This window comes from Peromyscus maniculatus, chromosome 23 (assembly GCF_049852395.1).
Source record: "Peromyscus maniculatus bairdii isolate BWxNUB_F1_BW_parent chromosome 23, HU_Pman_BW_mat_3.1, whole genome shotgun sequence".
In the NCBI taxonomy this organism is placed as follows: Eukaryota; Metazoa; Chordata; class Mammalia; order Rodentia; family Cricetidae; genus Peromyscus; species Peromyscus maniculatus.
The window spans coordinates 52609580-52633782 of NC_134874.1; the positions used below are offsets into that span (position 1 = coordinate 52609580).

Genomic DNA, 24203 nt, shown 5'->3' on the forward strand with positions numbered 1-24203 from the left:
GTATGATACATGTGGGAATAGAACTTTATGGCTGTAATAAATATCAAGTATGGATTTATCCAAAATGTGTGATACCGTAACACAGCTCTATGCAGATCGGGCAATGGATGGGGGATGGGGATAGAGACAGAAAAAAAATGAATCCTCTGCTTCTAAAGAACAAATTCAATAGAGAACTAACCAGACTGGAAGGTCGTGAAGTAATGGTGTAAAAATGGTTTTAGACATAAATGAAAGCGTTGCAAGAACTGCCCAAAGAGCGGCACACGGACAAGGGGCGACCAGTGACTCCTGAGCCACATGCGAATGTTTAAAAAAAAAAAAAATCAACACAAAATAATGAAGGTGTTGGCCAGGAGACTTCACCAAAGTAAGACTTAAGAGTGAATGAAGCCAGGCAGTGGTGGTGCACGCCTTTAATCCCAGCACTAGGGAGGCAGAGGAAGGAGGATCTTTGTGAGTTCGAGCCCAGCCTGATCTACAGAGAGAGATCCAGGAAAGGCTCCAAAACTACCCAGGGAAATCCTGTCTTGAAAAACAAACAAACAAAAAAAGAATGAATGAATGAAACTGTTCTCAGCAGTTAGGAAGGAGATGCAATGGTGAGAAGCAGGATTGGAGGGTGATGGTAGCTTCCTTGGTTAATTAGAATTACAACGGGCTGTAGAGGAAAAGCAGTTGAGAAACTGAAGAGTTAGCTTTGAAAAACAAAAGGACCATCTTTCCCCTGGAAGCAGCCAGGCAGCAAGGTAAACAAACACGGAGGAGATGCTGTTTACCACAAAGGAAAGGAATGTTACAAGAAGGCATGGCTGCTAGCGTTTGGTTTCTCCCTCTCAGTGGGCAGCAGTGGCGGAAATCATCCTCAGAGGGAGAACTGAATCTTTGGTGGTCTGGGTGGGAGAGCCACATTGGGGGGGGGGGTTGGGGGGGAGGGGAAGGGGCGGGGCGGTGCGGGGCAGGGGCGGGCGGGGACTAGAAGGAATTCTGCTGGGTAGCAGCAATTTTGAGAGTCCAGCTGAGGGTGAAAACCAAATGTATTTATTAGTTGGCATGCGCTGCCACTGCAGAATGCCAGCGACCGGGCAGCTTAACAGTGGGTTCTTACTTTTCACAATTCAAGAGGCTGGAAACTTCAAGGTCAAGAATTTGGTTGTTGGTGACCTCCCCCCTGGAGAAAGCCTCCGTCTCTGTCTCTCCATGTGCTGAAGTAGTAGAGAACAAGCGTGCACACATACCCTGGTGTTGTTTCTTACATGGACGCTAATCCCAGGGGAGCGGGGTTTCCCCCTCATGGCCTCAGCTGGCCTTAGTGACATCTTGACTCCACATTCAGTTCTACCAGGGCTATGCCTTCAACAAACAAGTTTGTGGGAAGACACGGCGGGAATAACTCATCGCTGTGGTGTGAGGTGTTTTCCCGAGGGGGTCTATACCAGGACGGGCTTGACCGAAGTGGACAGTGGCCCGTGTGGGCGGGGCTGGTGAAAGTCTAGTTAATGCTGTCTGTGGTTTCTAAGAAAGGGAGGAGGAGCCAGAAGGGCCTGGGTTTAGACCAGGAAAGGGTCAGGAAGCTAGAGAACAGAACCATTTTGTAGCTCACTTTCTGGAGATGCTGCCATGCCTCGCCACGTACCTGGTTGAATCTACACTTTCAGGTTGACCAAAAGCAGAGAAAGGTAGCAGACCGGGAGGAAGTGTGCGCCCATTAGTAAATCATCCAATTCTCCTTCTTTTCAGACGACTTAATGCGTTGAACAAGTGCGCCTCGATGAGACTTGATGTGAACCTCCAAAGGAAGAAGGTGGGTGCCCCTCCCGGAGACCGTGACGGCACCAGCAGAGCAGTCTGCACTCACAGGCTGGGGGACATGGGGCTGGAGAGCTGGTTCAGTGGTTAAGGGCACTTGCTGCTCTTCCAGATTATGGGAGTTTGGTTCCCAGCATTCCCGTGACTGTCAACAACACCAGGTCCATGGGATCTCATGCTCTCTTCTGGCCTCCATGGACACACACACACACACACACACACACACACACACACACACACCTGTAAAAAAAAAAATATCGAACCAAGGCAAAATTCTCATGTGCCCACCTTACTGTCTGTTTTGTTTCCAAATAACACATCTTATTCCCACTACTTATCTAAGACCATGCTGAAAGATGGATTTGGCGATTTCATTGTTTTGGCTTGTTTTAGTGGGTTTTTGTTTTGTTTTTAATCAAAAGGTGGGGGTAAAGAACCAAGTATGTCAGTTCTTTGGCATCCCCTTTCAGAAGGCTGCCGGCTGTAACTGTCAACCCACGTGTGATCCCAGGTAGTCCACAGCGACGAGTGGACTAAGAGATTCAGGGCAGGGCTGATGGACCCACGCCAAGCAGCTTCCGGTTGGCGCCAGTCACATTTTCTTTCAAGTACATGTCAGAGATGCCTCCGTTTCACGGCAGGTTCGTTTGGTGGCAGGAGTACAGGAGTTGGGGGACAGTGCAACTCCAAGCACCTGGCTCGTCCTTCACCGCTCTCCCCCAGGCATGCCCCAGTCACAAGAATGTGTTTCCACTTTAACCGTTGCTATGATCCCCGACGGTCCCTTCCTCTCACCGGACATCCTGCAAACTGTTCTCCAAGAGTGGAGATTGCAGTTTGAAATGAAGTGGTGAAGCTGGGGTGGACCTCGGGGGTGAGCACTTAGTGTTCTGGGCCCAGGATTCAGCTGGACGCGGTACAGAGAGGACAGAAGGAAAAGACAGAGGAGAGGAAGGGAAGAGAGGAAGATGGAGGCAGGAACGAAAGAGTTAGCATCCATAGTGTATCTGAAATCAATGATAGTCCAAAGTCCTTGTTCATTTGTTTGTTTTTTGGGTTTGTTTGTTTGTTTGTTTGTTTGTTTTAAGATTTTAGAGACAGAGGCTCATGCATCTGGCCTTGAACTTGCTGTGTAGTCAAAGCTGGCCTCGAACTCCTGATCCTCCTGCCTCTCTTTCCCGAGGGCTGAGATGACAGGTGTGAACCAATGCTTACACAATCTAAATTGCTTGAGTGGGTTTATGATGGTCAGAAGTTTTGGATTTCAGATAAGTATGCATTTCATAGTTTCTGATTAAGCAATAAAGCCTATGAGGACATTCCAAAATCAAACACAGCCCAAACACTCCTGGTCCTGAGCATTGTGGGTAAGGAAGACCCAATTTGCTCTCCATTGATGACTATCAGATAGGAACTCTGCACACTGCATTATCTCATTCATGTAGAGCTTGTCTGGGTCCTACGGAAGGAAGTGAAGCCTGCCATGTGCTCATAGCGCCGGGGTGAGTCTCACAGATGGCTTTTGACCACAGGAGTGTCCTTAGGAGCAGGTGACTCCAAAGCCAGGCCTCCACCCCCCTGTGCTGCTCTGGGCTCATCATCTCAATGAATCTGCTCTTCTTCCCCGGAAATTCAGGATTAAATCACTGAGGACTTTTTTCATGCAGCATCTCCATGTGTAGTCAGTCAAATCTGGGCTCATTTTGAAGCAAAAAGAGTAATACACTTTTATTCTGGTTGGCACAGAGCAATAATTACACCTAACACATTTTTAACTCACCCTGGAGTACCCTAGCCCTTCAAAACTAACCCCCCAGGTTTCCACTCCAAAGCAACGCCCCTCAAAGACTCTCAATCAGTTTGGCTTGGCTTCACCTTAAAAGCAGTCTGGGTTTGGAGCTGGGAACCAAGAATTTCTGCTAAGGAGGTAGAAGAGCAAGAAACCATATCCAGAGAAATTTTCAAACATGAGTGAGTTATCCAGGGCCCAGACAAGTTTAAAATGTGGGAACAGACCTCCCAACAGCTGTCTGTGTAAGTGGACCCCTTGAGAAGTATACACTTACTATTTGAAGCATGCGGGTCAGATGTTGTTTTGATTATAACACATGGTTCTTATTAAACCAAATACAATCACTCTTGTGAGTGTAAAATGAGGGTCCTTAGGTGACTGGTCTGCGTGGGTCCCTCACAAAAGAGAACGTCAGGAACTATTGGGACGCGTTGTTTACGGCAAGGAGAACTGGTGGGATTTTTTGCTGTCACCTGCTTTCAAAACTCTCAGGCGAGATATCCGTGAACAAGGCTCTCTGTGCAGCCTGCACAGAAGCCGCTCTGTGAACTCGTCACCTCGGGATTCTGACACGATCGGGATATTTCTTGTGTTAGTGACAGTTATGCACACACTTTGGCCCCCCGCTTAGTTACGGAGGCCTCACACATATGTACATGTGAGTAAAATACCGCTTTTTATGTTGGAAATTGGAGGCTCATAGACTGGGTTTTCAAATAAAAGCATTCCAGCATGAGGTCTCCCCTCACATGTCAGTCTCAGTCCAGGCCAGCGTCTGTGATCTGTGGCCGGCTTCAAGCAACCACACAGGAGTGTGCCGTGTGGCAGCGCTCAGTTCTGAGATCCAGCCCTGACAGAAACTGTAGCCTGGTCCTTCTTTCTATTACCAAACAAAAACACTTCTTTGACTAGGGACCAGGACTAGGCCAAATTATATAAGAGAGAGAGACACAGACAGACAGACAGACTGGCTCCATGAAGTGCTCCGTGAAGCTACAGTCAGTTGGGGACATTAATAGAAAGAGAGTGACAACGAGAATTAAGGGGATTGAGACAGTAGTGTCCTGTGGCTGTCCTCTTTTTAAGCAATCTATGAAACAGAATCTGGACCTTCAGTCACTAAGAATCATAGACATGAGTTGTATGATCCTTACATGCCTCAACCATCCAAGGCCACAGAACTCCCTTAGAGGCAGTTAGACCCGTGAAAAGGCTCCTTGGGCTTGCTCGGCAGCCAGGGTGGCCAGCAGATGCTGACATGAGACCTCTCTGGGAGGCCCTGTGCTCCATGTTAAAGATGAAGAAACTCAACAGTTCAATCAGTGGCCCCAAAACCACACACACAAAAAACAGGGAGGAGATTTGAACCCAACCACCTCCTCACCTTTTGAAAATTGTTGGAATTATTCTGGATCCTAAATGCATGTCAGTTCCCGGGCCTAAGCCATACAGACAGTGCACTATTTTTACCACAGAGGTGTGCCTTGCCATCAATACTAAGGTCCACAGTTTATTTTACCTGTCTGGGGAAATTAACTTTGAAGATGAGCTGAGCTGAGCCAAGGGACAAAAATGGAGGCCTACAAACAAATGAAAGTACTGAGGACGGGTTCCTATTTGACTTGGTGTCTGTTCTGCTTTACATACATGTCACATGGTACCTGCCCTCAGGTGGATGGCTCTTGGTCCTCACTAAGTACCTTAGCTGCAGACTCACCGAAGCCCCAAAGAGAGGCATTCTAAAGTGGGGACTCGCCGGCAGCTGGACCGGCTCCTCGGCTGCCCACATCACCAAGTTAATGGAAGCGGCACCTTCAGCGTCTCAGTGTCCGTGTAACTGTGGACTGGCCTCCGTTCCAGCTGCAGATTTGTGTGGCTCCCCTGACCTGTTCTGTTTTGTTTTTCTAAAAAACCCATTTCTCGGTTTCCAGTGGCACCCATCTCTAAGGAAAATGTAATTTTAGTAAAGCGTGTTCTCATTTAGAAAAAAAAGCCGAACACAGGAGGCTCATGCAAACTAAAACCAAGGCAAAGCCAAGCTCCCCGCCCTGGACAAGTGTTACTACCGACTGATCCACACTAGCGTCAGAATGATAGCGAGTGACCCTGAGTGGCTGGCGTTTAGAAAGACTTCCCAAGAGAGGAAAGAGCTCTCGAGAAGAAGGCTCCCATTAAAGTTAGCATTTTAATAAGACTCCGAGCCATGGCCAAAGGTGGAATGCCACACCGAAACCATGAGTAAAACCTTGGGCCAGAACCTCCCCACCTGGACGCCAAGGGCTTGACTAAGTTCCTGCCACTGCGACAAGGGACCCAGTTTCCACCCTCACCCCTGGGACACTGACTTCCACGGCCCTCATCTCCGACCAAACAGCCCTTCCTGGCAGCCTGAAGCAGCAGAAGCAAGGAGGAGGACGTGACCACAGTAGCCACCATCCGAGTGGCTGGGGAATATTCATAGACGTGACTTGCAGATAACATATGGATGTCTTAGAAACGTCTGAGTTGGGAGGGGTCTTCTGTCATGTTTCCCACCCAGTCACCACAGGCTCTCCCTCTGAGAGCATCCCCCACAATGCCCTCGGCAGAGTGAACTCTTTAAATCAAAAAGTCTTCTTGTAAAAACATGGCTGGGAAACCTAAAGGTACTGCCTGTCTCTGGAGAGGCACAGAAAAAGGCTTTTTCTTTCTACCTCCTGGCAAGCTACTGCTCCTGTTTTTATAAAGTTTTATTAAAACACAGTCAGACCCAGCAAAGTGGAACAGATTCTCCAACAGAGACAATATGGCCTGTGAGCCTAACCCACTTACAGCTGACCTTTCACAGACACTGGATCCAGAACAAAAATTTCCTCACGTGCCTGTGGTGAATCACCTGTGTGTTTTATTTTCTCTGCCAGTCATCACTGATGCTTTGGTACATTTTAATACAAATGAATTGTCAGACATATGAATAGAAATAGAAAGAAATAAATAGAAAGTATGAGAATAAATGTTTTTAATATTAATTAGGACCAGCACAAAATTGCCTTTTAATTTAAAAAAAAAAAAAAAAGTAGAATGGGTATTAGAAAATATAGACTGGAAAATAGGAGAAAGCAAGAAAACTGTACATATTTTACTGAAAGTGTGCCTGACAAATATGTATTATTATACTGGTAACTTCTTGTTCTTCTTCTATATTAATAGCAGGAATCTAGCTCCCCATGTTAAATGACGTGTGTACACTGTGAACAAAACTGATATATAAGGTGTTTAATATATCTAAGCTCTGCGTTTACAATCTAATTAAGCTAATTGACCACGGTACTCAAAAGGAACACAGACATCTAAAAGCTTTCTTGTGTTGTTCTAATACCAGCCATCCTAAAGAAATTGGTCCTATGCTGAACAGCGGAATGAGGTTTGAGCATCTTTTCAAAGTTTAAGCTATCCCTTCAAATAGTTACCATTCAAAATGAAGTTAAGTAGTTCTGTATTTTCAAAGTTCATCCTTCACCATTAGCCACATCCTACAGTTAGGAGGCTACAGATTCACGCCATCTCTGTGTGAAACAGTGGGTCCCCTATGATACTTTCTCTGTAGGTTATGGCAGATGCACTCAGGACCTGAAGTCCTCTTCTGGCCTCCACTGGCACCAGACACATATGCAGTGCACATACATATGTGCAGACAAAACACTCATACACTAAAAGTAAAAATAAATAAATAAATAAATCATTTTTAAAAGGATAGAGTAACTACATTTTACACCATGCAATTTCAGATTCATTGCAGACCACCTTCCAGTCCCATGCTCCTTACTCCTTACCCAAAGTGCAACAGAAGAAAGTTGTTTAGATCTGATTTCTTTTCAGATTTTTTAATATTTAGGCATACAAAAAGGTATATTGGAGATAGGCCCAAGTCTTACGTGAAATTCATTTGTTTTCACATATTCTGTTATTCAGAATTTACAACTGATTTTATGCAGTATAGTCAGTAATTTTGTGCATAAAACAAAGTTTTCTTTTTGTTAAATATTTATTTTATTATTTTTTAAATTTTCTTTTTCTTGATGTCTCTCTCTCTGTCACACACACACACACACACACACACACACACACACACACACACATATGTCATCTTTCATATTGTGATGGAGAAAAATCTATTCCTAAAGAGGGTACCCAGCTTAAGATCCTTCGGGCAGAACCTTATGCCATATTTGTGTTTTAAAAGCATGAGTTCTCCCTGTTTTTAACACTATGCTTAAAGCGGGCGTGACCTCGGGGCTTGCCTCCAGAGATCCCTTCCTCAGCTGCTTCCTTAGTAACAAAACCCTCTCGGCATCCAGCACAGTTAGCCTTCGCAATGGCATCCTAACAGACTTGCCGAACTTCTGATGTCGTGTGTCCTTAGTGTTTGTGTTGCATGCTAAGCCGTTGTGACCGGAGAAACAGTCAGTTCGAGGTGTCTTTTTCTCTATAAACACGTTCACTCCCTAGATCTCCATTTCACAATTCTGTAGAAACACAGACTATTCGTTTCTAGTCCAAAAAGAAAGGGCCAACCAATGAAATCTGATCATCTCTTAAATAATCAGTATACCACGAGTCCTACTACGAAGTCTGCCCTGTACCTGATACTTTATTTCATCCCAAGCTTATGAAGGAAACTTAAACTTTGGAACAATGGGTTGTTTTTTGTTTGTTTGTTTGTTTGTTTGTTTGTTTGTTTGTTTGTTTGTTTTACACATTGTAGGTCAGGCAATGTGGCACACTGTTAAATAAATTTGTGAATTCAAGCGCAACATTGTTTAGAAATGAACAGACTAAACCAGACTACAGATTGAATATTCTTTATCCAAAATGATTGGACTGGCAGTGATTCATATCTAGATATTTCTGGAAGCTTGATATTTGCATATGCATAATGCATATGTTTTATATATGTGTGTAATATATGTATGTTATATAATATATATAATATCTATATTATACGGGGATGAAAACAAAATCTAAGCAAGAAGTTAATTGTTATTTTATGAACATCTTCTGCATATGACCTTAAGGTAATTGTGTACAGTTTTAGTGTGTTTGCATTTTTTTTTTTCACTACAACCCATTACACAAGCATCATGCTGCTGGTGCTTGAAAATGTTTGGATTTTGGAGCATGTTAGAATTGAATTATTTGGATTAGGGATGCCCGATCTAGACAAGCAGGAGCAGACGAGGATGTTATTAGAGCATGACGTTGTTTTGTGTATTAGTGCAGTGTGATGTTTCGTGTGTTGGTGTAGTGTGGTTGCGTCTTCTCTGCCCTCACCCCGAGTCACCAGCAGCAGTTTAAAAAATGCACCGTGGGGTTGCTCCTGATTGCCTTCCGCCCTGGGTGCTAAAGAGTAAAGGGCGCAGTTTTCATTTGGCTTGGCTTCGCTTTTCCCCCTTTGGCTCCGTTTGCGTGTTTTGGTTCAAAGAACTTAATTACCACAGAATATCCCTCTCCTGTTCCTCTTTGTCAGATGCCTTGGTTGGGCTGTGACTGTTTTCCTGTGGGCTAAGGCTGGGGGAGCAAGCAATTCGAGCCCCACAGAAGGGACCAGCTCTCTGGCTCCGGTCCTCGGAGCCTGGCTTGGCATCCTTTCTTAACCTAAATAAAGGAGACTTTATGCAGTTTGCATGTGGTTTTCTAGTGTTAGTGGTGGGGTAGAGAGAGAGGTTGGGACCAACATTAGACATTATGGTTCTATTTTTAAATATCTATATTTTCTTTAAAGGTAGTGGCTCACCTTCTCACAAGCTGTGAAGCGCAGTAAGTTCATGGCGCCTTCTGCTTCAGCAGCTCTGAGGTCGGCTTGCTGCTCTTTTGTTTTCTTCCATGATAGCCATCATGGGAAGAACGAGACAGCATCGGAAGGCCTATTTTGAATTATCCTGGTTTCGTGTGCATAGTTTTAATTTTTCAATTTATTTCACCAAGATGTTATACAAATTTATTTTTTAAAAAAAATCGAAGCTAAAGCTTCCCGCTGTGGTGGAGCCACCATGCAATGCGTGGAGGCGCCTTTGGCTTTGTCGTTTCCTCCACCTTACCACGCTTGAGTATCCCGATGGAGTCCGAATCAGAGCCTGGCTTTGCATGGCGTAAGCCTTCCGTGAGAGGAGTCCAGCCAGGGTCATTGCCTGTGAGCCGGTGTTCTGCCTTGAAAACACTAAATTGGGTGGTTAGGGGAGCTAAGGTGGATGTTAAATGAGTGGAAAGACAGACAAACAATGGGACGGACGTTGAAAAGAACAAACTCCACTGCTAACTGCACAGCCCTGTTTAATCCCCGGAGGAAAACCTGTGAGTCAGGGCCTATTTTTAGCCTGACTTTGTAGGTAATGGAAAGTTACTGCAGAGGAGGTGAGGGGCTGGTGGTACCTCTGTCACTCAGAGCCAGGGCATCTAGCCAGATGCCAAAGAAAAGATAAGTTCAATGAACAACAAGAATTAAACAGTTCTTATGGGTGTGATGTTGGGGAGGATCTAAGTCCGAGCAAAATGGATGAACTCAGACCCCGTTCCTATCGGTTGAGAGCGCAGCAGGCTCTCAGACTGGAGGCTTCTAAGCTGAGAAAATGGATCACACTATGAAAAGCTGGTGTGATCACACTATGGGGAACATTCTAGAGATCAGGATTCTAGCCAGTTTTTTTTTTTTCCTGTAATGCATCCAGAGAGAGATGTTGAGGGCCCAGACTAAGAAAATGAGAGCGAAGACACAAACCTGGGAATTGATTTGAAAAACAGTTCCAAGTTGGGTCTTAGTGCTGACCATGGTAAGGAGGGGGTGGGAGCCAATGTTTCCCTTCATTTGGGGAAGTAAAGAATTTCTGGGCCCAAGGGATACACAAAAACAAACAGGGACACTGTTAGCCTCAGGGAATGCAGACTTCTGTGTGTCACAGGCTACAAGTTCCACCAGGGAACAGATAGGTCAGTGTGTGACATGCAGAACGCAAAACTTTGCGACCACAGCCACTGGAAGGTGTGTGCGGCCTAAGGCACTGTGATTCAAGCTCATTAAACACGAGGAGCCTGGTCGCCTGGGCGGCTAGGTGAGCCGGACTCTCTTCAAGGGTGAGCTTGAGATTGGTGCCAACTTGACTACTTTTCAGAGTTCAGCCTGTGATTTCACTGAATGCTTATGACAAGAACCGAGGATTTTAGAGACTTAGGTGGGGAATGTCACCTTCGAGGGGTAATGAGGCTGAGGTTTGGAGGAGAGCTGTAAACAGTGGTCCTTGAACTCACTGGAGAGGAAAGAAGTGCCCGGTGTTGGTGGGACCAACGTGCTTTGGAAAGGATACCGGGCGTGGCTCCACTGCCTAGTCAAATGGCGCCTGCGTACTCAGTAACCAGCAAGGAAAAGCTCCTTAGAAACAAAGAAAGGATTGGAAAATAAAATTATATATCTTTATATAAAGTTTCATATATTTCACACATATAATTCACATGTGGTGATATATTGTGTCCCCCAATATATTGTGCATCCTAATAAACTTATCTGGGGTCAGAGGACAGAACAGCCACTAGACAGACACAGAGGCCAGAAAATGGTGGCACACACACCTTTAATTCTAGCCTTCTAGAGGCAGAGATCCATCCAGATTTCTGTGAGTTCAAAGCCACACTGGAAACAGCCAGGCATGGTGACTCACGCCTTTAATCCCAGGAAGTGACGACAGGGAGCAGAAAGGTTTATAAGGCGTGAGGACCAGGAACTAGAGCCTGTTAAGCTTTTAGGCTTTTGAGCAGCAGTTCGACTGAGATCCATTTGAATGAGGACTCAAAGCTTCCAGTCTGAGGAAACAGGATCAGCTGAGGAACTGGCAAGGTGAGGAAGCTGTGACTTGTTCTGCTTCTCTGATCTTCCAGCATTCACCCCAATACCTGGCTCCAGGTTTGTTTTTATTAATAAGACCCTTTAAGATTCATGCTACACCCACATATATGGGAAGACAGAGGGAGCAAGATGGGAGCCAGGGTCTGTGGACATGAGCATTCTCCCTGTGTTTTGCAGGGTGACGACTCAGATGAGGAAGATTTGTGCATCAGCAACAAATGGACTTTCCAGAGAACCAGCCGCAGGTGGTCCCGTGTGGATGACCTGCACACCCTGTTCCCCGGGGAAGAAAGAAACGGGTCCCCAGGAGGCCCTAGGATGAGAAACACGGCCAGCAGCGAGAGTGTGCTCACAGATCTGAGCGAGCCAGAGGTCTGCTCCCTTCACAGCGAAAGCAGCGGAGGCAGCGACAGCCGCAGCCAGTCGGGCCATCACTGTGCCGACAGCACGCTGGTGCCGGAGGGCACCCCGGTTAGCGGCGGCCCCCCACAGTCTCCCCGAGACAGTCTCAGCTACCCTTTTCATCCCAAAAATGAGAAACCCGCCAGAACCAGGGCCAAGTCGTTCTTGAAACGCATGGATACCCTGCGAGCTAAGGGAGCCCACGGGAGGCATAAAGGGTCAGGGCGGACAGGTGGCCTGGTCATCAGTGGGCCTGTGCTGCAGCAGGAGCCAGAGTCCTTCAAGGCCATGCAGTACATCCAGATACCCAATGGAGATGTGCAGACCTCGCCTCCAGCTGCCTGCAGGAAAGGGCATCCATGCGCCAGTAAGTCAGGTGGTGAGAGCAGCCCCGTGGAGAACAGGAGCCAAGTGAGCACCCCGTGTATGAAGGAGCGCAAGGGGCCCCATGAGGCCAACAAGCGTGGGGGCATGTACCTGGAGGACCTGGATGTGCTGGCAGGGACGGCGCTACCAGACGCAGGGGACCCAAGCCACACGCATGGGTTTCATTCCCAAGAGAACTTGGTGGTGCATATTCCCAAAGATCACAAACCAGGGACGTTCCCCAAGGCTCTTTCTATAGAAAGCCTCTCACCCACCGACAACAGCAATGGGGTTAACTGGAGGACCGGGGGCATCTCCCTGGGCAGACAACAGGGCCCGGGCATGAGGGAACCCAGGCTCATGACATCCTGCCACAGAGCCAGCCGAGTCAGCATCTACGACAATGTCCCCGGCTCGCATCTGTATGCCAGCACAGGGGATCTGTTGGACCTGGAGAAAGACGGCCTCCTCCCACAGCTGGATGACATTTTGCAGCATGTCAACGGCATCCAGGAGGTGGTGGATGACTGGTCAAAGAATATCTTACCGGAACTGCAAAGCCACGATGTGTTGGCAGGGGAGCCTGGTGTATCCCCGTTTCCATCTCCCAATCAGATCACTTTAGATTTTGAGGGCAACTCGGTCTCGGAAGGTCGGACAACACCCAGTGATGTGGAAAGGGATGGAACTTCTCTGAACGAATCGGAGGCCGCTGGGGTAAAAGAAAGAAGGGACTCTGGTGTGGGGGCCTCTCTGACCAGGCCAAACAGGTGGGTCACATGCTGTTATGAAGTTAGGATTCTTCTGTTTTGTGGTGGCTGTGGGGCTTTTTGTTGTTGTTGTTGTTGTTTTTATTACTTTGTGTGTATGAGTGTTTGCCTACACGTAAGTCATGTGTGTGCAGTACCCCGAGGGATCAGCAGAGGGCGCCAGATCCCCTAGAACTGTAGTTGCAGACGGTTGTAAGCTGCCATGTGGGTGCTGGGAACCGAACCCAGGTCCCCTGCAGGAGCAGCGAGTGCTTTTAGCTGCCGAGCCACCTCCCCAGCCCCTCTTTGGTTATTCCTTTAACACAGATGGATAAACTGTGCAATCACCTGGGGCTGTTCTTAAACACACGTAGGGTTAGGAATTATTTCAACAGAGTTGCTGTTTCTACAGACAGAGAGACTGAATCCATGTCGGTACACATTCATTTCTTTGTTTATCGTTTGTTTCCAACTTAATCTTGTTCCAGAAAAATCTAAACAAGCGCTGTAGGTGGGGGATCGCAGACAACTGGGGCCCAGCCCCTGCGCACTAGTTTTGTGTTGAATTCTCTGAGATCTAAGGCATATCTGTGCCTGATCTTCGCTGTTCAAGTTCCTGCTCACACAGCACACAAAGCTGATGTGCAGAGGCGCCCTAGGAAAGGAACTGAGGGGATCCAGCTCCTGTCCCCAGCAGCACTGTGTGTGTGCCACCGGGGTTCCCGATGAGGCGGTGGCGTGTTGTAGGACTCAGCGGTATATATGCCATCTGTGCCTGTCCCCTGCAGGTGCTATCTCAGCCACAAAGGACAGTGAGGAGGCAGGCATAAAAGTAGGAGATGCTGTACCACCTCAGTGTCTGAGAATCTCCCTGGCATCATATTCTCCCTCTCTGTCTCTCTGTCTCTCTCTCTCTCTCCTTGAGCCCTCTGTTTTATGATTCTCCCCCACCTCTCTGTCTGTCTCCATCTGTCTCTTTCATCTTTACTTTTTCTGTCTCTTTCTGCCTCACACACACAGCTGCACACCTGCGTGCACCTGACTTAGGGGCCCTGAACTTTGGAAGTGGATTTGAGAACAAGCAAACAAAGTTTGAAAAAAAAAAAAAAAAGGATGATATCACTTACTTAAATCCCACCATGAAATAATCGATATGCCCTATTCTGGGTTTATACAACTTGTCAAATCCACAGCTTTTGTCTTTGTTCCTTTTGCACTGTGATGTTCTTGGCTCAGAAACTCCGAAGGGCTAGCTAGCTTGAGCTTCCCCGTTACCACTGGGTGACTGGCAGCTCCGATCGTCTCTGTTCCAGGCGACTACGATGGAGCAGCTTCCAGCTCTCACATCAGCCTCAGCCGTCTCCGGCCACGCCGCACATCAGCAGCCAGACAGCGGCCCAGCTGAACCTGCTGCAGCGCTTCTCACTGCTTCGCCTCACAGCCATCATGGAGAAGTACTCCATGTCCAGCAAGCACGGCTGGACCTGGTACGTAGCCCGTTCACAGGGCATCACACGTTCAGAGCTAAGTGCGCAGCTACAGAAAAGACTCCAGCGTTTATATGCTGGTGTCTGGAGAACCTAGCGCTGTCTACATTTCCCTCTCCTGGAAACCACAGAGCATTCTGCTTGTCGCCTGCCCTCTGGGCAGCCGGGCGAGGCCCGATGAAGCACACGAGACGTTGCTTTATTGGTAGATCTCGGTCGGTTTCCGGGGAAGGGAGTCAGGTTCTGAGAAAGAAGCAAGGCCAGCAAAGAGTGATAAATTGTGAGCAGAGGAATTAGAAATAAACCTGCCACAAAATACTGCTGGCAGTTTGTGGAGAAACATCTGTCATTGGTACCTTGTGGTCGGGTGCAGAACCCACCCCCTTACAGCATTGATTGGCTCATTCTTCAAGTACATTTCTGCTTTCATTGGCAAGTAAAAATGAGATTTTGCGGTATGTTTTTGGAATTAAGGAGCTGATAAAAATCAATAGTGTATGTAGACTTACTGTGGATGAATGGTGAGTGAATGTGAAAAAACAGAAAGCATTATGTCGTATAATATGTATAGAAGAATCAATGTTGTGTTTATAAAGATGTTTTCAAAGCTTGTAAATTGTGTGACCAAATCAATATATACATGTGTGTTAAAATTCCCTTTAAAATGTAGAGCTGGTTCTAGAAAGCCAAAGACATAGCCAAGAAACTACGGGTCATCATTTTCCCTCTTCAGTTTCTTCAACCCCAACCAGATTTCTTCTTCCTCTTGTGAGTTTTACATACATTCTGTTTCGTTCCGCTGGGGAGTTTTAAGTGTTTGCCACATGGGCGCTCATTCAGTCACAATCAAACTGGAACACTGCCCACCACTCCCGACTAGGAAACGGAGCTACAGGGACAATTTGCTAATGTGAATCACAGAATCTGTTTAGCAGAAAGGACACACAGGCAAGGGCCGCACGGAGAGCATCGTAGGCTGGGATTGATGTAGAGAAGGTTGCGGTCTGCCTTTGCCTCTGAGGTATTCCAACCGGAGCCTGCCTCCCTCTCGCTTGCTTCCACAGCCTCGCTGCACGGTGCGCCCCGGGGGCCTTGCATGACCTGGTTTCTGTGAATTCCAGGTCCGTTCCCAAGTTCATGAAGAGGACGAAGGTTCCTGACTACAAAGACAAGGCTGTCTTCGGTGTCCCACTCATAGTCCACGTCCAGAGAACAGGACAGCCTCTGCCTCAGAGCATTCAACAAGCACTGAGGTATCTGCGTAGCAGCTGTCTGGATCAGGTAGAGTGGTAAACCCCAAACATGGGCTTGCGGGGACCGGGTGGCAGCCTGAGTCCGACCTCACCAAGAGAAAACCGTGGTTTAATATGGCCAGGCTTCACCCCGGTCTAGCTTTGGGCAATGTTCCCTCCTTGGCTGCTTGAGTGACAGCCTGGCTGATCAAAGGGAGTCGGTGTTAATAACTTGTGTCTATACTGTCTGATTTACACTCCCTTGAAACCGGGAAGCAGCTGTGGACTGTGCTACGTTTTAAATTACTATCCCAACGCTGTTATTCACGCTACAGCATTCTTTCATCACTGTTCCATGGTTTCTGGAAGAAGGGGAAAAAGAAAAAAAAAAGAAAGAGAATTTAGTTTTGTGTCTCCCTTTATTAACTTCTCAGAGCAGCACAATGAGCAGAACAGATTTTTTCACTTTTTTTCAAAATTCACAAGTAAAATGAGAAAGCCATATCAGCCGAACCAAATAGCCCCTTGCCGGAGAGCCGATGGCAAAGGTCATGGGAGGGAAATACTCAGATCAGATGGGTCTCTGCCTCCAGGACAGTCTGAGGACCATCATAACGGTGGGCTCTGACCAAGCACAGAATGAGATCCATCCCATAATTTACAAAGCTCCTCCAAATTACCATCCATTCTCTCTTTCATACTCTGCCCCAAATAAAAGCCACACTCAGGCTTCCCAGACTGCCCCCCTTTGGGCAGCGTGTTTCCAGAATTCTGGAGCAGCCTTCGTTCAATACACGTGTTAACGGTGCAGGAAACCCCACAGCAGCCTTCTCTGTTGGGTTTTGTTGATTTGCCCTTTGGCTCACTGGGCAGGAAGGGGCTTTTTCCCATCGGGCTTGGGTGTGACGCTGCCCCCGCAACTACAACCCTCATTGATAAATCCACTGTCAAGATTTTGTTGACAGCACTGGCCATTATGTCATGTAAGGCCGGTTCTGTGAGAATTAAAGGAAGGGCCCCCTCGCCCCTGGCTTCAGTACTCGGGAACCATGTGTTTCTTTTGGCCCACTGGCCTGTGTTTTGTATTGTAAACTCCAAATCCATCTAACTGGGTGTGTTTTCCTCTGTGTACTGCCTGCTGGAAAGCTCAGAGCCAAAGGCATGTTCTGCCTGTTGTAAATGTTGGTACCTCTTCCGGGTACAAATTCCTTGCAACCTCATTCCCAGCTCCAGTTACACTTTTTAATTTTTATTTTCCCTTTGTTGTAATTTTCCTTTCTAATATCTCTCAATGAACCTTGTGTAGATCATTATAAGTCATGCTCTTTCTTGCACCAGTTTGGATATGAATAAATGAATTGCAATGCTACGGGATAGAAAGCACACCCCACCCCATGGATTCTTAATGATGTCTGCACTGGAATCACCCCTATGATTGGTCCCATCTCCCTTCTGAAGCCAAAACTGTGGAGAGAAAATAAAGTCATAGGAAGAAAGGAAAATGGGGATACAGACCTCTTCAGCCTTGCTACTGGCTTCTCTCCAGTATCAGCCTCAAAGAATCCCATGCTGGAAAAAATGTGTGCAGAGCTTTGTTGGAAGAAGTCCCTGTCCAGGACATAGACACTGATAAGCAGTGTAGCCCGACTGGGAAGGAAGAGCTTTCCTTGGGTCGGTCACAAGAGAGCAGCTGCAGAAGGTCTGAAGGGACGGAGCTACTGTCCACCTTAACCCTGCAATGGCCCTGCCTTGTGTGTGGCCTTCCCTTAGCATGTCGCACATAGAGAGCATGTAGACAGTGAGTGGCCTTCCCTTTGCCTGTCGCACATAGGGAGCACCTAGACAGTGAACGGTCCTCTCTTTACATGACACACATAGGGAGCACGTAGACAGTGAACGGTCCTCCCTTTACATGACACACGTAGAGAGCACGGAGACAGTTCCTCCATGTGGCAGAGAGGCGACAGAAGAGCAGAAACAAGGAGAGCTAGAGAAGCAGGAAGAAGCCAAGAGAATCATAGAACGTTTAGCGGCAGGAAGGCAACCTTGGCGGGTTGGAGCCAAGGGGGCACCACAAAGCCACACATGCAACAGAGCTCACGTGCCAGGTTTACTGGGGGAGGTGCAGAGGTGCCCTCTGAGGGAGAGAGAGCAGAAGGAAAGAGAGAGAGGGGCCGGAAGGGCTTGCCTTTTATAAGGGGATGTAGCGCATGCGCCTAGGGAGAGTGCTCCACTTGGTGGCTGCGGCAGCTACAGTGTCATGTCTTGCCTGCTGCCGCTGATGCCCGCTAGGTCCCTGAGAGCAGGCCAGTGTAGATGCCTAAATGCTAACAAATGGGGCAGAGGGGGGAGGCTGCCCTGGAGATCTAGCGCACATGGAAGCCGCTGAGCCCGAAGAGCAGGAGGCGGGGCTAGGAAGGGAGGGGAAGCCGATGTTCTTTCTTTGCCGCTGGTGTCTCACTGGACTGAAAAGATCCGCTTCTGCACAGGGCCTTGCACTCTCAACCCAGGATTGTGGAAGACCAGAATGCCCTCAAACATCTTCCCTGTAAGCCACATTCTATGGGAACCATCATCTGAGGCTGCCTTGAGGCACTGGCCTTGGGCACAGAGTGGGAGGCCACCGGCAATGGGTGGGGTCCCTTCCCGACGGCTAAGCATCCACTTGGAATATCAGTCCTCATCGGAGGGCTGTCAAAGCGCAGAACCCTGACGCGCTGCCAGCTCTTTGCCTCTCTCATCCCTGCGCAGTGCAGTTTATGAACGAGGAAGTGCAGTGAGCCCATTTTCACCCTTCTGATGGCTGCAGATGAATCGAAGAGGGTCGGCCTTCGATGGCCAGCCATTTGTATTCACACACGGTAGCCTGTGAGACTAGCCTTGCTCTGTTGTGTGAGCTTTCCCCGCCATCCTAAATCACCCGTCAGCCTCAGCACAGGTGAGCCCTGGCTCCTGCATCGCATCCCTGCCCGGCACACACTCTGTGACTCTCTTCCTGAATAAAGCCAACCTTTCTTCATTAACGGAGCCCATTTCTAAAGAAGAGGAAATGGAAGTCCTGATAAACATCATTAAGCTCTGCGAGGATTAGCATAAACAGGATGCCAGGGAGGAGATTTAAGACTATTTAGATGAATTTGAATTCCAATGCGGCACTCAACGCCCAGCCACTCCTTCTAACGGAGCCAGGAGATTTAACAGCCTAATAATTCTGGGAAGACACTTCACTTTCGGGGAAGTGTTCTCCACCCTGCGGCCTGCTCATCACGTTGTCAGCTGACTGACTACCTGAGACCCGATGAAGGGTGATCAGGTCTTCATATATAAACCTGTGGAAACCACTCCTGGAGCCCTGGCTTTTTAGGTAGCTGGGTTTAGGGACTGAAAACAAGAGAGAAAATGAATGAAAGAAACCCAAAGGGACACTCGCCGTTCGTCCTTCTGTCGGTCAGTGAGGGCCTCACCGGCAGGAGAGGTGTTGGAGCAGTGGGTTTCTCACAACGGAGCACCAGCCACCTCCGAACGACACTATTGGAGGTGTGTGGAAGGCAGGTGAAGAGCAATCCTGCCGTGTGATTTCTGGGACCCAGTGCAAAATGAAAATGGAGGATCCCTCGTTCCAGTTTTTCTTCATTTTTTAAAAGATGTAGTCATTTGTATGTTATTATATGACTGTTTTGCCTGCGTGTGTGTATGTGCATCATCCTGATGTCTACTCGGGCCAGAAGAGGGAGTCAGATCCCCTGGAATGGATGGTTGTGAGCCTCTGTGTGGGTGCTGGGAACTGAGCCCAGGTCCTCTGCAAGAACAGCCAGTGCTCTAACCGCTGAGCCATCTCTCCAGCCCCTCCTTGTTCATAAACTTTTGAGAATCTCAAAACTGACAACAGAGCCTTCAACAGGCTGTGGGTTCCTGTACAACTACCCAGGTCACCCACCCACTGGTGACAGACACAGCAGTAACCGGGAGACATGTCACCCTCCTTGGCTCTCTCTCATAAGGATCTGAAAGGCCTGGGTTACCTCTCCTCGGAAGGAATGTGGAGAGTGTTCTTATAACAACAACAACAACAAAACCACTTTCTGTCCTTTACTTAGAACACAGCATCTTAGGTCCAAAATGCAATTTTATCATTGCATTGGAAGCTGCTGGCAATTAGCCATCCTTCATAGGTAGATAGGAGATGCCCTCCCCTCGGCTCAGAACTACCGCACCTTCAGGAGGACAGCCTTCTTACCGTGTCCAGGTACTGCTGACTGCAACTAACAGAAACCCCAGTCCTCAGACATCAGGGAATTCACCACCTCATTCACATAGAAAAGTAAGAGTCAGACAACAGAAATTCCTAGGTTTCTTCATTCCTCAGCTCACTGGTGCCTTCCTGAAGACTGTATTTTTTGGGGCCTTTCTTAGCTACTGTACCTAGAATCCGAACTGATTCTCATCTCTCTCTCTCTCTCTCTCTCTCTCTCTCTCTCTCTCTCTCTCTCTCTCTCTCTCTCTCTCTCTCTCTCTCTCTGAGCCACTTTGCCTTTACTAAGAGTAGGAAGCAGTTTTTCTTCTAGGCTTCCAGCACAACCCACAGAACCCAGGGATGTCTCCCACATCCCCTGGGAGGTGAGGACAGAGGAGGAGGTTTCTGTCAGAATCTGAAGCAGAATGAATCAATCCCCTATGACTCTCCAGTCAGCCTGCGAGCTCAGAGTTAGAAGGGGCACCTTGCTTGGAGCCCACAGCCAGAGAGCCCTGGACTGATTGGAAATAATTGAAATCACCGTGTTTTCCAAAACAAGAAACTTGGGAACCAAGCAACACAAAGAAGCATCCAGAGCGTACATGTGTGCAGATTCCCAAGGAGCCACGGGACGCAGTCGGCCAAAGGGCTGGACTGGACAATAGCCACACAAGCACTCCTCTTATCCTCTTATAGACCCTGGTCGATGCTGCTCTGCTTGAGGGGAGAAAAATTAAATGAGGACCAACAGTTGTGAGTCACATTTAAGGATACGTCCTCGGGGCACTGCGACCTGTGAAAACCAGTGTGGTTAGTACAGCTTTGAGATGTACCCAGTTCGGAGCCTCCTTCCAAAATTACATAGACTCAAGGATGTAAGGAAATCGAAGATGGATCTCACATCAATAAGCCCCTGCTACCTATCTTGATCTCTTTTTGTTGTTGTTGTTGTTGTTGTTGTTGTTGTTGTTGTTGTTGTTACTAACAATGCAATGTTTCTTCCTGTGCACCGTGATGCAATTTAAAATACTTGCCAGACCAGGAAAAACAAATGTTCTCTAGATTCCATGGCAGAGAATCATTCAAATCGAGCTAAAGATGGCATTTTCTAGACACTGCAAACTTGGAACAAAGCAGCTAGCACATTAAATAGCAATCTGCCTGAATATCTTGATCTGTGGAATTCGGTGATAAGCCCTGGAGTGCAAAGAGCTATTCCTAAGAATTCTGTTTTATTACCAGAGAATGCAGCAATGTTTAATTTCCCCTGTGATCATGCAGCTGACATGCACAAACTCCCTAATGGCTTGGAATTTCCCCTTGTTCCTGTAGTATAATAGTAATAGTAATACTGTTGCTTTCATTTATAGCAACAAGCAAGAGACACCAGAGTTAGTATGACAACTATATTCATGTGTTTCTCCAGATATCTAGGGTAGAATAATGGCCGATCCCACCTGCCACTCTTTATCTGTCCAGCCACTCAGGAACATTCCACCTTGCTCTCAAAGAAGTGAGCTAATCTGTATTCCCCTGGGGAGCGAGGAGAATGGCAAGCAGAAACTGGAAGGCTGGGTGTTGAGAATTCAGTGCTCATATATCTAAGCCAAGGGAAGCTCAGCTGTGATTTGGATAGGGCAAGACCGGGGTAGAGGGCTCCTAGAGGCGACTGAACTTTATCTACCAGATTCCTCTCAGGGTCTTCATTGTACCATAAGGGCTCTGCTCACCTCACTTGTCCCTCTTAAGGTCCTTATATTTTTGGTATCTTATTGCTAATTGTTGCAAGCAAGAAGGGAGACACACAGAGTTAGTATTACAAAAAATGTATTTTATTATGCGAAGGGTCATCACACTAGGTTCACACTCTAAATTCCTAACTACAGTCCTAAGCCTATCTCCCCAAGGCTGCTCACCTGTGTGTCACATCTTAGCCAAAGGTCAGGTCCAGTCTCTAACAGAAGTCTCTGATTCGTGGGTCCAGATCCTGGCAGAGACTCTCCAGGCGCGGAGACAAGGTGGTGTGCCTCCAGATGTGCAGAGCAGAACATTGCTCTTGGTCTCTGTTTATAGACTGTCCAGTGGTTGTCATGGAGTCTAGGACTGTCTGGTTGTCTTGAGTGAGTGATGTCACTGGGTTCTAGTTATCAGGTGCAGCCTTGGGTAGTGGGCTTCCTGACTAGGCTGTTTTTACCTGTCTAAGAGGCATTTTTTTACTATGCTCATTCCACTATGTTTACCAGGCAGCAAGGGGTCTAAGTGCTAAAGATGAGAGGCTGCAATGGGGTGTAAGAAATGGGTCTGGAGTCTCAAGAAAACAGCCGCATAACCCATAGTCTTTAGCCAAGGCGAAAATAAAAACTACTTCTGCAGAAGGGTACACACTGTACGTAAGTGTGCACGCACAGCCGGCAGTGGTCCCTCCTCATTCTGAGTGCAGAGCTCAGCCTCACATTCTCATGCAGTCAGCTGATTTAAATCAACGCAGCTGATGAGCAGAACACAATTTCGAGCATTCAGTACAACCTGGAGCACATGTTTTGATTCCATGAAATGCTGAACCTGGAGGAACTGGAATTTCTACCAAGTATCTCATACTTTTTTGAAAATAGAGTTTTTTCTTACTTACCATTCGTTTCTTTTGCATTCCTCACATATGATACTATCTACAAAAAGCCACCCAGGAAGGAGTCGTGCCCACCCCCAACTGATCATGTCAAGTTTCAGGCATAATGTGAGAAACACACATCACAGGTGCTGAGTATTTCAAAGAAAGAAAGTCAAATGAGGTGCTCAGAATATGTGCTTCTAATACTTTGTTTCAGAAGCCTGTTCCTCAGAGACTCACCCCCAAAGGGAGATGCCTGTGTCTCTGAGATGCGCCCATTCTCCAAGCACATCATTTTGACCAAACCTCCCATCAAAACAAACAAACAACAACAAAAAAAAACTATTTCAAAATTTCCCCACAAAAGTTCAAATGTTAAAGGAGAGAGAATTTTTTTCTTTCTCTGCTCACTAATGACTTCTAGTATAAGAATGCCTTGTCTGGATACTTGTTGAAAAAAAACGAGTAAAATTACACCATCCACTGTTCTAAGAGTTTACAATTCGGAAAGCTCATCCACATGTGTTTGGACGTTGAAGCTCCAGCTCTGTGGGGTGGGATATTATCCATGTCTTTATTTGACAGGAGAGGGAGTCAGTGTTTGACTATTACCTAACGTAGCTATACTGGAAATTCAGAATTGTGGAGTCAGGGTGGAGTCCCAGCTCATCCAGCCTGGCCCTGGGCCTCCTCTTCACATCCAGGATTCCTACCCTGAGGAAGAAGCTGTGAGGAGAAAGGAGACTTGGCTTACACATTCCTGTGACTCATTTCAGGTGGGTCTTTTCCGCAAGTCGGGAGTGAAGTCTCGAATCCATGCTCTGCGTCAAATGAACGAGAACTTCCCTGAGAACGTGAGCTACGAAGACCAGTCTGCGTATGATGTAGCAGACATGGTAAAGCAGTTCTTCCGGGACCTCCCCGAGCCCCTGTTCACCAATAAGCTCAGCGAGACCTTCCTCCACATCTATCAGTGTAAGTAGCAATAACACAGTGTGCCCAACCGTCAAAAGGGTGGAATTTTAAAGACTTATTTATTATGTATGTGTGTGTCTACATGAGTGTATGTGTACCACAAGCATGCAGTGCCCATGGAGGCCAGAAGAGGGCGTAGATTACCCTGGAACTGGAGTTACAGATGGCTGTCAGCCACCATGTGGGTGCGGGGAACAGAACCCAGCTCCTCTGTGAAAACAGTCACCATTTTAGCTGCAGACCCATATCTCCAGCCCTGCAAAAGACTTTTAATTATACAAGTAATTCATGGATCTGTGAAGAAGTATATTAAAGTTATAATCCTACCTCTTCAGAATAGCCTTTGCTTAGTTTGCTGGCACAGCCATATCTGAATGGAATGGCAGAAGTCATAAAGCCAACATAGCTGGCTGACAAAGATCCAGCAGAGCTGAGCCACATGATGGCTGCCATGTCACCTTTGGTTTTCATCTCCACCTGTTACATACTTGGGGTACTTTTAATATTTGTACAATTTGAGGATGTTGGATTGATGGAAAATTCCTTATGAATCATTTATGCCTTCTCCCAGGAATGCTGCTTCTAAGCTTCCTCAGGACAGTCCTGAACATACTATTCCCCCGCTTTGAGGGAGATATCCTTATCTACTTGAAGGTCTTCCTTACGCCTTGGAGGT

The 24203-nt window shown here is 47.2% G+C and overlaps 1 protein-coding gene and 1 long non-coding RNA gene across 8 annotated transcripts in view; one reads left to right on the forward strand and one right to left on the reverse strand.

Moving 5' to 3' along the window:
• The window catches only part of Stard13 (StAR related lipid transfer domain containing 13), a 214641-nt gene that overhangs the window by 175179 nt on the left and 15259 nt on the right, over window positions 1–24203 (forward strand). For 4 of the 7 annotated variants that reach the window (XM_042268041.2, XM_016005786.3, XM_076560095.1 and 1 more), the window contains exons 4-8: window positions 1741–1804; window positions 11652–13012; window positions 14305–14478; window positions 15543–15759; window positions 23329–23527. In XM_042268041.2, coding sequence (XP_042123975.2) covers window positions 1741–1804; window positions 11652–13012; window positions 14305–14478; window positions 15543–15759; window positions 23329–23527 — 2015 coding nt within the window. The remainder of the gene's footprint in view (window positions 1–1740; window positions 1805–11651; window positions 13013–14304; window positions 14479–15542; window positions 15760–23328; window positions 23528–24203) is intronic. The other 3 variants (XM_042268042.2, XM_016005787.3, XM_076560097.1) reach the window with 1 other exon arrangement.
• Window positions 14883–22263, reverse strand: LOC121825323 (uncharacterized). The gene is made up of 2 exons (XR_006067480.2): window positions 21861–22263; window positions 14883–16072 (listed from the first exon to the last, which is right to left on the reverse strand). It is a non-coding gene; the product is annotated as an uncharacterized LOC121825323 (long non-coding RNA).